Here is a 17,149-nt window from a genome sequence, read left to right as displayed (position 1 = left end):
CATTTTAGAGAGAAAGCATGGGATTTGAAGCTCCAAACTCATCCCTGTTACTACTTGTTTTGTTTCTTGCTTACCTTTTCAACCACAGTTTCAGCTGCAAAATCTGGATAAAATCACCCCACTTCATAAAGGTAACTCAGAGTGCCGACTGTGATAATAATAGGCCCTCAATAAACAGCAGCTATCACCATTATAACTTATCCTTCTAGATTTCTTTTGGCGTTTGATTCATTCTCATTCAACAAGTTCCTTTTTTAAAGATGGAGGCACCTAGGTGGCTCAGTTGGTTGAACGTCTGACTCTTGGTTTTGGCTCAGGTTGTGATAACAGGATTGTGAGATTGAGCCCCGTCTTGGGCTCCACACTGAACCCAGAGTCTGCTTTGGATTCTCTCTTGCTCTTTGTCCTCTCTCCTGCTCACTTTCTCTTTCTCTCTCTCAAAAAAAAGGTTAATTCTCATATAATGATAATGGTCTTGTAGTCGACATAACACTTTATTTTAATTCTCCAAACCTTGGAGAACTTACTTATTATTTCAGATTTTCTTTGGGTAGTAGGTACCAATCCTTTTATTTTCTCCATTTCAGAAAATATCATGACTTACAGAAAAATAAAATAACTTCTTGAGGGAGAGAGGGCAAGAGATGTGTGCAATTCTGAACCCAGGATTCTTCGGTAGTTTTGAAAATCAAATGACATTAAGGAAAAGCCCTAATGTTTTATAATTGACTGAAAAAAATGCTGGGAAGCATTTGTCTCTAGTAGTGTAGTTATTATCCTCCATTAATGATGTGCCTGCTAAGTGATTCAGATAATCTTCTGAGGTTGCCTTTTAGTTTTAAAATCACTTCTTTATGGGATCGGAGTACCTTTTGTCAGAAAGATGGGATATTTTACTTCATATAGTTAAGGCCATTCCTTCTTAAAAAGCAAGAAAGTTTCATTTATCTTTCATGATGTGTAGATAAAATAATCATTTCTTTTTAGTGCTCAGGATTACATGATAAGAATTGCAGAAGCCATTTGCTTGTTGATTAAGGGCAAGTATATTAACACTAACCTCTTCATTTGTGTACTTTCATTAGTGCCTTAGAGGCTGAAATAAGTTAATTGAAGAAATAAAATGTGCTCAAGTTTTAATCATCTACTCTTTGACAGAGTCTGCCACCTGCTACTTTCCAGTGATCGCTGATAGCCAGCCTTCCTTTCTGGCTCTTCCTACAAACATATGCTATAGAGCCATTAGGTGGTCAGCAAAAAATGTTTGCATTTCTCTCTAAATCAAACTTTCAGTTGAAAGTCTCCTCCCATGTTTCACTTAATACCTTCTGAACATTTGCAGTTACAATGCCTTCCATCTCACCCCTCATGAAAACTAGTGTCTAAGTGACTGTTAGCTGGTCACTAACTGTCCTTGTTCTCAGATGTCCTCACTGTCGTATAGAGGTTTGGTAGTCAGTTATCTCCAGGGTTATCTCCACAGTTTCAGGATTTTAGGTCCAGAACTTACCTCATTTTCCCTTCTCTGTTGTTGGCACCATCTGTGTCTTAATTATCCAGTGTTTCATCTGTGTGCTCCCTGATTCATTTTTTTTTTTTAAACTCTTGCAAGTGGTTTCCCGGGTCTGTCTGATTTTTCTGCTGGATTGTTTCTGCTGTGTGTTTTTTTTTCTGTTCCAGCCTTCATGCTGATCAGAGGCCTCATCTTCTCTTATAGTTTACAAGACCCAGACTACCTCTGTAATTCATCTCAGGCCACTGCTTTGTGGTCCTCATGGACCTTTCCCTCTTCTTCCAGAAGATTTTATACATGTGGGTTCCCGTCTATGAAATGCTCCTCCATCTACCTACTATTTGCATGACAAACTTCTCGTCTTTTCTGTTTTGTTGGGACTTTTTCAGAGAAGTCTTCCCTGATTAACTATTGAAATCCACCCCCCCACACCCATGTGCACTCACGCACATGCACGCACACACACACACACACACACACACACACACTGTTTCTTGCTGTCACGATATTTTTCTAAACTACGTTAAGAATTTTATAATGTGTTTTAAGAGCATTGGGAAAGCAGTGAACGATTTTAAGCAAGGAAGTCTTATGATGTGATTATGTTTTCCACAGGTCCTCCTGCTCCTGTGTAAGAAGTGGATTGTAGAGGTGGGAGTGTGGGGGGCCAGTGATTAGCAGGCAATTGTAGCTCTGAGAACAGATATCAGTTTTTGTGGAGGTGGAAGGGTCTTGATGGATTTGGATAGATTTTGAAGGTAGGGATTGCTTACACATTAAATGTGGGAGGTGAAAGACAGAAGCCAAGGTGGGCTCGCTAGGTTTTTAGCTGTAGGAATTAAGTGCCATTCCAATAGGAATGGATGAGACCCCTGAAACGAAGTATACAGAAAAGAAAAAGGGGCCTAAGACTTAATTTTGAGGAGATTCGTTACTTAGAGGTTGACAAATACTATTTAACCAGGAGGAAAGCCAATGTGGTGTTACCAAAGCAGGGAAAGGAGAGCCTGAAAATAGTGGGGAGTGGTCAGCCATGTTGGATGCTACTGAGAGCTTAAGAGACTTAGGGTAATCAGATCTCTGGATTTGTTTGGAATAGTTCTCGTTTATTTGTGTCGTCCTAGCACCATTATTATCAAAAGCATTCTAGTTTGTTGTTTTAATTACATGGTCACTCTAAAGATGATGGGAAGGTTATTGATGACATTGACAAAAGCCTTTTCAGGTGAGTAGTGGGGACCAAAACCAAATCGGAGTGAACAAGATTGTTGACAAACTATATGTGCTAAATATGTGAGCATTTCATATATTGTTCTCTCTATATTTTGTATGTTTGAAACATGTACAAATTGTGGAAGAGAAGTAATAAGGTGGAGGCAGGCTGTACACAGATTTTAAAGAAGTTTTGCTCCGAACAGGAACAATGAGTGAGATTGTCAGTTTGGTTCTAAAATTCAAAGTGTATGAGAAAATACTCTATTGCTTAGGAAGAACTTAAGGTGAATTTATTCCACGGGTCCTTAAAAAAAGGCCAGTGAGTAAGTTTGAGGACAACTGCCTCAGAAAATACCATCAGTACAACAGTCTGCATGTGTGGCTGTATTTCAGTGTCTAAAATGCAATGCTAAGTGCAATTCAGTAAAACTGTGGGTCAAGACAGAGTTCCAGTTTCTATTTTTCCTTCAATTATATCCATCCTTCAAGGCCCAAAATGTTCCAAATTCTCTGTAAAACTTTTCTATTTTAGCCCTTGTTGAACTCAAATAGCATCCCTTGTTTGATCCATGGAATTTATAGCTCTGCTAATAGCCATTTTATTTTTGTTCAGAAGTGATACATGTGGGTTATTTATTTCTCTCCAACTATATTAGAATCTCCGTGAGAACAGAATCCATGGGTGTATTGCACTTTTGTACTCGTTGTCTTCCTAGCATGCTTTTAATAAATGCTTCCTGCCTGGTTCATAGCATTGCTTGCCCAGCCCCTGAGAATTGGATGGATGCCTATGTCATGGTGGCACCTCTCTTAAGGTTCTCCATGACAGTGTGTCTTTGTTGAACACCTTCATGATGCTGTGGACGTTTCTTGGGGTTGTTTTCCTAGAGCTCGGCACCAGAGGACGAACACGAGAGTCCCCGAGCTGAAACCCCCAGCACTGTCACTGAGGTGGACATGGACCTGGACAGCTATCAGATAGCCCTGGAGGAAGTACTGACCTGGCTGCTTTCCGCTGAGGATACTTTCCAGGAGCAGGATGATATTTCCGATGATGTGGAAGAAGTCAAGGACCAGTTTGCTACCCATGAAGTAAATAATCTGTAGCTGATGTATCCACCGTGTACCTGTGCCTTATTCAGGGGATCTACCCTGATAACTTGTTGTTCACTGAATTCTGCTCCACAGGACATGTGGTATTTAAATAGGGCTTTGGTATAAAATTGGGATGGGTGATTAACCCTGCGTTGGAATTAGGTTTCAGATTGTAATCTTTTTATGACTTGTATGTTCTGTGGCGCCACTGACAACAGGTCATGTGTAGGATCGTTCCTTCTGAAGCTATAGTTCTGTTGTAATAGTTAAAATGCAGTCTGGCTAATCAATACACCAGATCTTCAGGTTTTGAGTATTCCCTAGAAAGTGATTATTTTTATGTATTGGATGAGTAAGCAAATGTCATATCCATTCCTGTATAATTTTATAGAATGAAAATTTCCTAGTGGTTTGAGGATATATGTTATATTGTAGGGTAATGATTTATTTACATGGAGATTTCCTTTTGATTAAGTAGTTTTTTCGGGTGGGTGTATTAATTGACAGGTTTTGATTTGCTATTTTGATTTGAAAATAATAGAAATGGTACTGTTCCTTACGCAGTTCCTCTTGGGTGAGCATTGTGTTTTATTTATGCTGTTTTCTTATCCCATGTTCAGAGTCAGTAGCATAATCAACAGTTATTTAAAAATAGCTGGTATCAGCTATTGTTCTCTTTGATCTGTAACCCTTTTTACTGAGGCCAGCTGCGTATTTCCTACCTTCAGAGCTTAAACAATTGGATCAAAGTCTATTTTATTTATGCTCTACATGGAGACTTTTTTCCTGCAGCATTAATATTAGGCATTAACAATTTATTAATATTTTTTTCTTCAATGAGCAGCTCACAAATCGTAATGATTTACCTTTCTAGGCTTTTATGATGGAGCTGACCGCACACCAGAGCAGTGTGGGGAGTGTCCTGCAGGCAGGAAACCAGCTGATAACACAAGGAACTCTGTCAGATGAAGAGGAATTTGAGATTCAGGAACAGATGACCCTGCTGAATGCTAGATGGGAGGCACTTAGGGTGGATAGTATGGACAGACAGTCCCGGTGAGTGGAAGCAAAGAAACTAACACTCTGTCCCATTGACTGCATTGCGTAGTTTAGCTTACTCAAAGCCTGCATGTCTGAAGACGAGGTAATTTTGGAACTTGCCTTGTAAAATTTGTACTTTTCTTTTTGTAATGCTGCTGGAATTGTGTGTGATCTTTGTTTCCTCTTCAATATGTTCACCAAATGAAAAGGCAGAAGTTGGAATACAGAAATTAGCAAAAAGGAGGAGACAGTTCATATGGGTAGTTATCTCTTTGCAGTATTAAAATTGGCCAACCATTAACTGGAGACGAAGACGGGACTATGTAGTATTTATCGATAATTCCCTCTTGTAACAGTTTGTAAGGCAGTTTTTTTTTTCCCATGGTTCATTTTATTTCATGTATTGTGTATTAGGGAGCAAGCTTCATTCCATTGCAATTTCCACCTATTTAATAAGCAGGAATTCCTGATTGAAGAAACAATGATTCTGATATGAATAGAGGGTGCTGTTATTTGCATTCTTTGACCACATTTAATGGACTCCATTTAGGAAGAAAGTACAAGTTTTTTTTTTTTTTGAAAGACTAAATGACACTTTAAATGGTTAGACAAAACTGTATTCCCTTACCCCATTTCTTTGGTGCCTGGAGCGTGTGTTTGCCTTTGCAAAGGGCAAAAGGAGTGGGGATGACGCGTGTTTGTCCCCGGACAGGCTGCATGACGTGCTGATGGAACTGCAGAAGAAACAGCTGCAGCAGCTCTCCGCCTGGTTGACACTCACAGAAGAACGCATTCAGAAGATGGAAACCTGCCCCCTGGATGATGATTTAAAATCCCTACAAAAGCTGCTAGAAGATCATAAAGTAAATCTGGCTCATATTTCTTTTAGACCCCATCAAATATGAAAAGACAGCACTTAGCATTCTCAGGGGCTGATGATTCTATCATCAGTGCAGGGATGGGACACTTCTTCAGTGTTCTCATTTATTCAGTATCCGCTAGGGTGGAATTCGTGGGGGGGTGATTTTCTAAGCAAGGGATGAAAGTGCAGGTACAGTTTTATAGAAGTATGTATCGTTCCAGTATGAAAGTACTTAGTGTTCCCAAGGCTTTCAAGGGTTTTTCTTTTGGACCTGTAAGTGGTTAAGGATTCTAGTGTGTTGGCAGTAATGTAGGGTGTGGGTAAAGAAGCAAATGGGTGGGGGTGCTGAGCTTCTGACTTTGGCTCAGGTCATGATCTCATGGTTCATGGGTTCCAGCCCTGGGTTGGGCTCTGTGATGACAGCTTAGAGCCTGAAGCCTGCTTCAGATTCTGTGTCTCCCTCTCTATCTGCCCCTCCTCTGCTTGTGCTCTTTCTCTTTCAAAAATAAATAAATATTTAAAAAAAAAAAAAAGCAAAGCCCCAGATTTATCTGTCCCTAGTCCTTTAATGAAAGCTGTGTTTTTTCTGTGGTATAGGAGAATATCAGACACTAGATGAGGAATCAGAATTTGGTAGATAATTTAATTTGGTCCCACAGAAGATAACTTTTCAAAGTCAAATAAAATAGCTTCCCTGCAAATTGTTTGAAAACTTTTAGTTTTCAATGGAATATCTAGATAACTGATAGAACTTTAGGTACATTAAACACCATTCAGAGGCATTTGACAACACTATTGGTAGCTTTTAAACAAATTACCTATATACAGGCATCTTATGACCTTGCATACTCTTCCCATGGGAGAGGGGAGAATGGAAGGCATTTGTATATCCTGAATTGCTTTCCTGGGTAGCTAATCTGAATAGCTTCTGACTGTCAAATAGCATTCTACTTATCTCTCACCTTATATTATGCTGCACTAAAATGATCTCTGACTCTGCATATGTAAGGGTTTTTTTTGTCCTATCAGTTCTATGTTCTTATCTTAATTTCTAGTATATTCATTCAAGTCATCTATTCAACTTTTTTTTTTTTTGCCAGAAGTTGGAATAAAAGTTATGATATCCCATTTGCAATCTGTTACGACACTGCATTTTCAACCTGCCTTGGTTCATAATGAAATGTAAAGATGTATAAGGGCCTTGTTTCATTAGTAGAACACTTAGGGTAATGATTGAAAATTTAAACACGATGCCTCATTAAGTGTCCTTAATTACTACTGACAGCTGAGTGGATTTTAAAGAGGTAAATGTGAAAGGAGTAGAAATGATGGTGTATCTTTTTTTTTTTTTCTCTAGCGTTTGCAAAATGATCTTGAGGCTGAACAGGTGAAGGTAAATTCACTAACGCACATGGTGGTGATTGTTGATGAAAACAGTGGTGAGAGCGCCACGGCTGTTCTCGAAGATCAGTTACAGGTATGGACCCTAGAGATGGGATACTCACAAGGACTCTGTGGTCTGAAACCCTTATATGGCACCCTTGTTCTTCATGTCCTATCTCACTGTTCATTTAGAAGAGTAGATTCACTTTTGGGGCGTGGGGTGTGGATGGCTCAGCTGGTTAAGCATACGACTCTTGATACCGGCTCAGGTCATGATCTTGTGGTCCGTGGGATTGAGCCCCGAGTCAGGCTCTGTGCTGGCAGGGTGGAGCCTGTTTGGGATTCTCTCCCTCTCCCTCTCTCTGCCCTTTCCCTACTTGTGCTTTCTCTCTCTCTCAAACTAAAAGTAAACATTAAAGAACTTACACAAAAATAGAAGAAGTAGACTAACTTTTAAATTGTACTTCCCAGTTGGGGTCCTAGAACTTGTGGGTTTACAGAAGTACCTCTGTATCTTTCCTTCTCTTCCACCCTGGGGATGGATGGGCAGGGCTGCTTGTGGTCCCCAGCTTCTCATGCAAAATGGAAACAAGATTGGGAAGCAGTCTCAACAAATACTCTATAGACTTCTTGCTCAGAACTGCTTGAGGACTTTGTTGAAATGTAGATCCTGGGGCACTTAAATCCCTGGGAGTGGGTCCTGTGGATTGGCACTTAAGTGTATATTGAAATTTGAGAATTTCAGCCATGTAGGGTTTAATTCCCTGTTTCTTTGGTGGATCAGTGCCTGAATTTCAACAAGAATTTTGGGATCCCCAACAAATTGTTGCTTTAGCACAGAGGTTATGGTCTATCTTTATAAGTCTTTATTAAGAGTGTTATTGGTATTTTATTTGAACAATATTTGGATTACCCAATATGGTGTTGCCAAATGATTTTCACTCACTTTCAGGCTATAATTTCATCATATGAGATTCTTTTTCTTTTATAACACTTAAAGTTGGGCAGTGGTTCTGAGAATTATTGGTGTAGTTGTACTTAGTTATTACAATAACCTGAGAGATAGGCATTCGTGTCTTGCCTATTTCACAATGAGGAAACTGAAATTCAGAAAGATCTTTGATGCCACTGAGATTTAAGTAGGCATTGAATGTTCATACCAAGACTGGAGACCTGTCTTTTGGCTGTAACTTCTCTACTCTTTGCATTCTACAAAGCTTACAGTGGTATTAAATATTGAAATAATATAATATGAATTAACTAATTATTTGCACATGTAAGAAATGTAGAAATTAAATGTAGCATCTGTTAATCATTATAAGATGGTAATAAAATAATCTGTTGGGAAAGTCATCATGAGTAGTGATTTTTTAAATGTTTATTTTTGAGAGAGAGAGAGAGACAGAGACAGAGTGCGAGTCGGGGAGGGTCAGAGAGAGGGAGACATAGACTCCAAAGCAGGCTCCAGGCTCTGAGCTGTCAGCACAGATCCTGACGCAGGGCTTAAACTCACAAACTGTGAGATCATGACCTGAGCGGAAGTCGGCTGCTTAACTGACTGAGCCACCCAGGCACCCCCATGAATAATGATTTTTAGACAATCAAATGTATTTATTTAGCACTGTTAATACTGATATAAGATTCTGTTCCTGATTTTTGTGTAATATAAACAGGACAAATCAATTAAGCGTTTTTTAAATTTTATTGAAGCTCAAAAAAGTTTTTATAAGGTTAAATTTTTTTTCATAATTTTGGTATTATATGTGAAAATTTTCTTGGCACATAAAAAGTGGTTGATGCAATGCTTTTTTGAAAAGAAAATTATGGCCTGAAAAGTTTGAAGCACAAAAAGTAGATATGTATGCCCTACTTTGAAGATATGTGTAAAAATGTCAAGTTCTCATATAAAAATCATAGTGATATGGAAAGAACAGGACTTTGGAGTCAAAAGTTTAAAAGATAGTGTTCTAGGGGCACCTGGGTGGCTCAGTCGGCTAAGCGTCTTGACTTCAGCTCAGGTCATGATCTCAGGGTTCCTGGGTTTGAGCTCTGTGTTGGGCTCTGTGCTGACAGCTCAGAACCTGGAGCCTGATTTGGATTCTCTGTCTTCTTCTCTCTTTCTGCCCCTCCCCCACGTGCACTGTCTCTCGAAAATAAACATTTGAAAGATAGAGTTCTAGTTGTACCACTTTCTAGCTATGTAATGTGAAATTGTTAAAGTCTATGGAAATTAGTTTTTCTCCTCTACAAACTTACAGGATTTGTCTGTTATTATTTTAAAGCAACTTTTATAAAAATATGTTTCATAAATTGCTACTCTGTAGTAAAGAGCAGTGGATGGCATGAATTTCTTTAAGGATCATTATAACTGTTGACAAAGGATGGTCTCTTCCTTTACTAGAAACTTGGTGAACGCTGGACAGCAGTGTGCCGTTGGACTGAGGAACGTTGGAATAGGTTGCAAGAAATCAATATATTGTGGCAGGAATTATTGGAAGAGCAGGTATGAAACTGTTATCCATAATGGACAAGACAGTTGGTGGAAAGTAACCCATCTTTAATTATGGCATTACAATAAACTTGCCTTGTTTACTTCCCTTTGAAAGGAAAATACACAAATAATTTTTATTATTTGAAAAATTAGATTTCTATGCATTTTATAACTGATCATGTAGCTTGTTCATGGAAATAATACTATATGGCTTTATTGTGGTAACACTTAATTTGATGTGTTCATTATTTAGAATCCCAGTATTTTTAGACATACTATGTTCATGCTTATGATTTTTCTTTATATTTCTGTTGGGTATTGTTTTTGAACTTGTATCAACACAGGGCCTAGCATTTTTAGCTTGGTAAATAGTGAATAAATGAATCCACTCAATGCTTTCTGAATTTTATTTTTTTATTTTATTTTTTTTCACAAATAGTTTATTGTCAAATTAGTTTCCATGCTTTCTGAATTTTAAATCACAACAATTTTTCTTGGTTTCAGCCAGAATAACTACTGAAATTAATGAGAAAATATTATTTAGCGACACCATTAATTTAATACTGGGTTAATACTATATTCTTTCCAATAAGGATTATAGCTGCCAATGAACTTTTGGCACAAAGCTGCCTCTTTAAGTTTTCAGTCAGAGTGGTGACCCTTTGCCCATCCTCCATCCTTCCAGAAGAATAACCGTCAAAACAGAATACAAATAAGCAAAACTTTTCTCCAAAATGTCAAACATTTGTGGTTTTCAAAAATAAGCAGATACTTTATTCCCACATCTCAGTGTCCATTTAGATTCTTTTAAATGGATTTCATTTCCATCCACAAAAAGCAACTATATTCTTTTCAAGGGATGAAAACAAGTATATGATGTTTTGTGGTTTACTAAATATGGTGGCAGAGAGAACATCTTAAAAAAGTAGGTTGCAAAATTTGTCCCAGTTTAAATTGTTAATCACTACCTCCTGTCCCCCAATCTTTGGCCAGAATTTTCTTATTAAGAAGCCTATGATGGATTTTATTCTGACTTCTGAAATATTTACATTTCACTTTATAAATATTTACATTTACTTGGACCATTGTATTCAGGCCAAAGAGTCACATAGAATAAATTTACTCCAGTAGTGACAGGAGAAGGTATTGATTATTACAAAAGACAATTGTGTTACTCTTCTATGAAGTAAAATAATTTAAAATTTGGAAATAATTTAAAAATATTTTAAAAATAGAAAGTGACTAGTATTTTGGCCACTTGTATTACTTTAGATTTAAAACTGACCTTGGCACAAAAACAGACACATAGACCAATGGAATAGAATAGAGAACTCAGAATTGGACCCATATTTGTATGGCCAATCAATCTTGGACAAAGAGGGAAAGAGTATCCAATGGAAAAAAGACAGCCTCTTTAACAGATGGTGCTGGGAGAACTGGACAGTAACGTGCAAAAGAATGAAACTCAATCACTTTCTTACACCTACACCATACACAAAAATAAACTCAAAATGGATGAGGACCTCAATGTAAGACAGGAAACTATCAAAACCCTGGAGGAGAAAGCAGGAAATAACCTCCTTGACCTCAACCACAGCAATTTCTTACTTACTCGACACATCCCCAAAGGCAAAGGAATTCAAGAGCAAAAATGAACTATTGGGACCTCATCAAGATAAAAAGGAAAAGGCAAAGGAAACAATCAATACAACTAATAGGCAACCACTGGAATGGGAAAAGATAGTTGCAAATGACATATGAGATAAAGGGCTAGTATCCAAACTCTGTAAGGAACTCACCAAACTCCACACCTGAAAAACAAATAATCCAGTGAAGAAATGAACAGACACTTCTCCAGAGAGAACATCCAGATAGCCAACAGACACATGAAATGATGCTCAGTGTCACTCATCATCAGGGAAATTCAGATCAAACCACACTGAGATACCACCTCATGCCGGTCAGAATGGCTAAACTGAACAAATGAGGAGACTCTAGATGCTGGTGAGGAGAAACGGGCACCCTCCTACACTGTTGGTGGGAATGTAAGCTGGTCCAGCCCCTCTGGAAAACAGTGTGGAGGTTCCTCAAAAGATTAACACTAGAACTCCCCTATGATCCAGAAATAGCACTGCTAGGAATTTCCCAAGGGATACAGGAGTGCTGATGCATAGGGGCACATGGACCCCAATGTTCACAGCAGCACTCTCAACAATAGCCAAATCATGGAAAGAGCCTAAATGTCCATCAACGGACGAATGGATCAAGAAGATGTGGTTTATCTATACAATGGAATACTACATGGCAACGAGAAAGAATGAAATCTGGCCATGTGTAGCAACGTGGATGGATTTCGAGGGTGTTATGCTAAGCGAAATAAATCAGGCAGAGAAGGACAAATACCATATGTTTTCACTTATAAGTGAAACAGGAGAAACTTAACAGAGGACCATGGGGGAGGAAAAGGGGAAAAAATAATTGGGGAGCGGGAGGGAGGGAAAGCATGAGAGACTCTTGAATACTGAGAACAAACTGAGGGCTGATAGGGGTAGGGCAGAGGGGAAGGGGGTTGATGGGCATGGAGGAGGGCATTTGTGGGATGAGCACTGAGTGTTATATGGAAACCAACTTGACAGTAAACTATAAAAGAAAATAAAAAAAATAAAGCTAACCTTTGAATGGCTTTCTGCTAAGCGTTAGTGTTGGAAATCATGTTAAGATGTAGAATTGGAGCCAGTGTTGGTACCTAATATACGCATAATTTGCTTTTGCATGGAAAAGCATGGAATGAGACCAAATAAACTTAATCTGAATTAAAAAATTTTGGGACACCTGGGTGGCTCAGTTGGTAAGCGTCCTACTTTGGCTCAGGCCATGATCTCACTGTTCATGAGTTCAGGACTCTGTGCTGACCGCTTGGAGCCTGGAGCCCGCTTCAGATTCTGTGTTTCTCTCTCTCTCTCTCTCTCTCTCTGCACCTCCCCCCCAAATAAATACACATTAGAAAAAAATCTTTCAAGGGACTATCATTCACTTGGTTGCAGACCCTTTAAGGTAGTTAGAAATGGGCTCTGAGAATTAGTTCCAAACTTCTGCAGGGTAGGCCAGTTTTGGGTGTGGCATCCAGGATCTTCTGTAGAGGATTCCAACCTACCTTTCCAACTTTAATTTTCCCTGTGTCCTTCCATGCACTTAGGTTCAGATGCTGAGTCCTCAGCGTGTAGCCCATCATTAGGCTGTCAGGGCCACGAGAGTAGTGCTGGTTCTTCTTCAGTGTCCTGTCCCAGTGCGCTGCACGTTGTGGATTCCTCAGGGGTTGTGGTGTTGTTGTTTTCATGTTTTGGAAAGAGTGAGTGTATTTCATTTGTTTTCTAGCCTCTCTGTTGTTGTTTAAGGTGTGGTATCTGCTGTAGAATGTCTTTTTACCAGTTGTTCCATTTTTTGGAAATGAAGTCATCTATAAACTCCCTCCCCCTCCCCCTCTATCCCCAACCTGGAAGTCATCTTTTCTCCTTTGCAATTGCCATGATATTGTGTGTGTGTGTTTAATTACCAAATTAAAATATAATGCGGACACATTATATAATATTGTTTTATAATGTAAATATTATATATTTTACGTATTATAAATACAAAATAAACTGTCATTCATATATATATATCTTTTGTGGTATCTGTACTTTCTTTTGTCATAGTTGTTTATGGGCATATTTTATCTTTATTATACTGAGGACAGGATCTGTATTTGCCACTTAATTTCTTAATCTTCATTTTTTTTTTTTTTTGGTGGACTATAGAGGCAGGGAATAGTGGTTAAATAAACTGATAAATAAAGCAGAGAATGAATTGATCCCACTGCTAACACAGAACTGGGGTTTTTCCTTTCCAACTATATAGAAAAGAGCTTCTGCAATTGACATTATATTTTGGGAAGAATTATCTCAATGCAGTCATGTGGTTTTCCACCCCTCTTTCAAGTTTATCTTTCTATATTGCTAAACATCTTCTGCATGTTGGCCAATGAGGTTTAAATATCTGTACGTTGGCTTTGGACTATGGTTAAACATTCTCTTATAATCACAATTGTTGTTGAGCCTGGAACATTACTGTGGTTTTCTGAATTCTATAGAAAAATCATTAGTTTTAGGGTGTGGGTGTTTGATTTGATTCCCTCATTAACTAGCCACGTATTCTTGGACATATAATGGCTTATCTCTCTTTTCCTCCCTAAAATGAGGAGCTGGGACAGGACAATTCCCAAGAGTCTTCCTACTTCTGGAGAGTTTTAATGAGATTCTTTTGGAGATTTGCATAGTTGGATTTAGTCTTTTAGATCTACCTATGTCTCTGAGAATTAATTTAATTACTCACTTGTAGGGCTAATGTCAGGTTGATCTGTTGCAAATCAGAGAAGGGTAATATCTTAAAGAAAGATATTAGGCCATTCATACCTTGAGCTTGAGTGTTTGAAGTCCTTTTTACCCTAGGTAAACAACCTAGGTGTTTGAAGCCTCTACCAGCATAAACGTTAGAGATTTGGGAACTTGATTGAATTGAATGACCCAAATGATTCTCTAAATATATTTCTAACTTTTGTCATTACATGTAGTGCTTGTTGAAAGCTTGGCTTACTGAAAAAGAAGAGGCTTTAAATAAAGTCCAGACGAGCAACTTCAAAGACCAAAAGGAACTGAGTGTCAGCATTCGACGACTGGCTGTAAGTGGTGTCAATGTCAGCAACGGTCTTGTAAGCCTCTGATATTTTAGTGTCTGTGTCATTGGTTTGTGCAGTTTAGTGAATACAGATTGAGTCATTAACCAACACTAGAATGCTGCCATATAATGATCTAGAACCAGGAATCTTCTGTTTTAGCATTACTGAACTGTGTAGCAAGTAAATTTACTATAAAATATATGTTTACATTTCCTGCTTGGGGAGCAGGAATATAGAGTCCTTTTAAGAGGGAGTCATCTAATATAAAATATTTGAAATACTAGATTTTGAAGGAAGACATGGAAATGAAACGTCAGGCATTGGATCAGCTGAGTGAGATTGGCCAGGATGTGGGTCAGTTACTTGATAATCCCAAAGCATCTAAGAAGATCAACAGTGACTCAGAGGAACTAACTCAGAGATGGGATTCTTTGGTTCAGAGACTGGAAGATTCCTCCAACCAGGTACCTTTTGCTTTGGATTATATGTTGTGTCATGAAATAGAAATTAAATGTTCAGGTTAGTTTCAGTTTTTATGAAATAAAATAATAGTAGGTAATCTGCAAACTGAAAGTAGTCTCCTTATACCTGACTTACTGTAAAATTGAGAAATTGACATGTAAAAATTCTTTCCTTTTCTGAAGTCAATTTTAATGGATCTTTAAAAAGCTTCCTAGGGGCACCTAGGTGGCTCAGTCGGTTAAGTGTCCGACCTCAGCTCAGGTCATGATCTCATGGTTCATGCGTTCAAGCCCCACGTCAGCCTCTGAGCTAGCTGTCAGCACAGAACCTGGAGCTTGTTTCAGATTCTGTATCTCTCTTTCTATCTGACCCTCTCCTGCTCACACTGTCTCTTTCTCTCTCTTTCTCAGAAATAAATAAAACATTAAAAAAAAAATTAAAAAGCTTACTAATACCCAGTAATTTAACTCTTAGTAACTGAAAACACTTAGACACGAATCCATTAAATCATCTTTAAATCTTAAATAATCTTATTCGTTTAAAAAATGTGTTAGTGAATTGATTGAAAATGCAACTGTGGTTTGGACACGGATGTTCGCAGCAGTATTATTTATAATAGTGCAAAAGTGAAACAGCCCCAATGTTCCATCAATAGGTGGATGGATAAACAAATGTGGTCTATCCAGACAGTGGAATATTGTTTGGTAGTTAAACACGTGAAGTACTGACCATGTGAATGAACCTTGAAAACACATTGTGCTAACCACAAGAAGCCAGTCACAAGATTAAAAGCACTGTAATTCAATCAATGTGAAATATCAAAAATAGGCAAGTCCAGAGAGATAATAAGTAGATTGGTAGTCACCAGGGCCTGCGAGGACAGGAGGATGGGGAGTGATGGACTATTAATAAGTACGGGGTTTCTTTTGGGGCCGATAAAACTCTTCTGCAAGTACGAAGTAGGGATGGTTGCATAGCTCTGAATATACTGATAACCACTCAACTGTGTATTTTCAAAGGAGAATGGTATGGCATGTGAATTATATCTCAATGAAGCTGTGACAAAACATGAAAACCTTTGGCTGATTTCTACTTCAGGTGACTCAGGCTGTCGCAAAGCTGGGAATGTCCCAGATTCCTCAGAAGGATCTTCTGGAGACTGTTCGCGTAAGAGAACAAGTAACTACAAAAAGGTCCAAGCAAGAACTGCCTCCTCCTCCTCCCCCAAAGAAGAGACAGATTCCTGTGGATTTGGAAGCTAAGAAAAAGTGAGAACAGAGAGAAATTTTCTAACACAATACCACAAACAATGTATTTGTACTAATCACTAATTATATGCAAATTTAGATGTAGTTATTGTTATGGAAATTCAGCTGCTGAACTACTCACTACCCCTGAGTCTTCAAATGTTCTCCTTCCCACTGGCTAAGCAGCATCTAAATGGTCTCAGGTTATTTTCTCCATCCTGTGTTCTATCTGGAAACCCGTGGGACAGAACCTTTCCTTCTTCCTTTCCATCATCTACTTGGGAAGGGTAGGACTGTCCATGATTCCTCATTTATTCTTTCTTTCACTGTGAAAACTCTGGCAGTTTTGCTTTAGATAGATCTCCTTATTCCTTCTGTCTCTCTTTTTCCTTCTTGCCATTCAACAATTCTTAATTCAGGAAAGTCATTCCTCTGTACTCCCCTTTTTCTTCCTTTTACCCCTCATTCTTTTTTCACATTTTCTGTCGTCTTTTGTTAATTCCTTTGTCAGATTCATTAACAAATTCTTTATGTTTGCCTTAAGGATCCATCTTTGACATAAATGTCTTTTTTTCTCTTTCTGTCTTACTGATTCAAAGGAAACTCAGGAACTTTAGAAAATGACTAATTGCGGCTAATATATAGTGAGCATTTACTAATGTCAGACACTCTGTTAAGCTGTGCTATGTACCTCAGATATGCTGTAGCATCTGATCCTTAAATCAGCTCTTTTTTTTTCTCTTCCTTTTACCGGAGGATCCGAGTGCTTGGGTAAATGGGCAATTATTTTGGGCCGGGAATAAAAATGATATGGTTTCCCCAATTTAGCTTTTGTTAGATGAAGTGGGATTCCAATTTTACTGGCTGATTTTCATTTTGGTAATAAGGCTGTGTTTCTCTGCCGCTTACCAGCATCTTCCTGCGGGGCCAGAGTCCCTCCAAGGTACAGGCAACAGCCGTGAAACCTTTGCTTCTCGATCCAAGGCAGCACAGGAGGAAGATGCGTCTGATGTTAATAGTGCCATAGATCTTTTGTTTCCTGAGTATTTAGTTTCTGCCAGGTAGATCTGCCAGTGTGTCTCTCCAGCCCTGGCATTGTGCATTTGGAAGGAGGGAAGGTTGTAAA

At 38.5% G+C, this 17,149-nt stretch overlaps 1 protein-coding gene across 3 annotated transcripts in view; it reads left to right on the top strand.

Annotated features, from left to right (window-relative positions):
* The window catches only part of UTRN (utrophin), a 563,065-nt gene that overhangs the window by 184,921 nt on the left and 360,995 nt on the right, over positions 1-17,149 (top strand). For all 3 annotated transcript variants that reach the window (XM_077776104.1, XM_077776105.1, XM_077776103.1), the window contains 8 exons: positions 3,617-3,820; positions 4,698-4,879; positions 5,577-5,727; positions 7,084-7,203; positions 9,511-9,612; positions 14,210-14,317; positions 14,599-14,778; positions 15,875-16,044. In XM_077776104.1, coding sequence (XP_077632230.1) covers positions 3,617-3,820; positions 4,698-4,879; positions 5,577-5,727; positions 7,084-7,203; positions 9,511-9,612; positions 14,210-14,317; positions 14,599-14,778; positions 15,875-16,044 — 1,217 coding nt within the window. The remainder of the gene's footprint in view (positions 1-3,616; positions 3,821-4,697; positions 4,880-5,576; positions 5,728-7,083; positions 7,204-9,510; positions 9,613-14,209; positions 14,318-14,598; positions 14,779-15,874; positions 16,045-17,149) is intronic.

The sequence above is a fragment of the Crocuta crocuta genome, unplaced genomic scaffold (assembly GCF_008692635.1).
Source record: "Crocuta crocuta isolate KB4526 unplaced genomic scaffold, BGI_CrCroc_1.0 scaffold25, whole genome shotgun sequence".
Lineage (NCBI taxonomy): Eukaryota > Metazoa > Chordata > Mammalia > Carnivora > Hyaenidae > Crocuta > Crocuta crocuta.
Note: the sequence above shows the minus strand (reverse complement) of the source record. Positions and strands in the feature narration are given on the sequence as shown.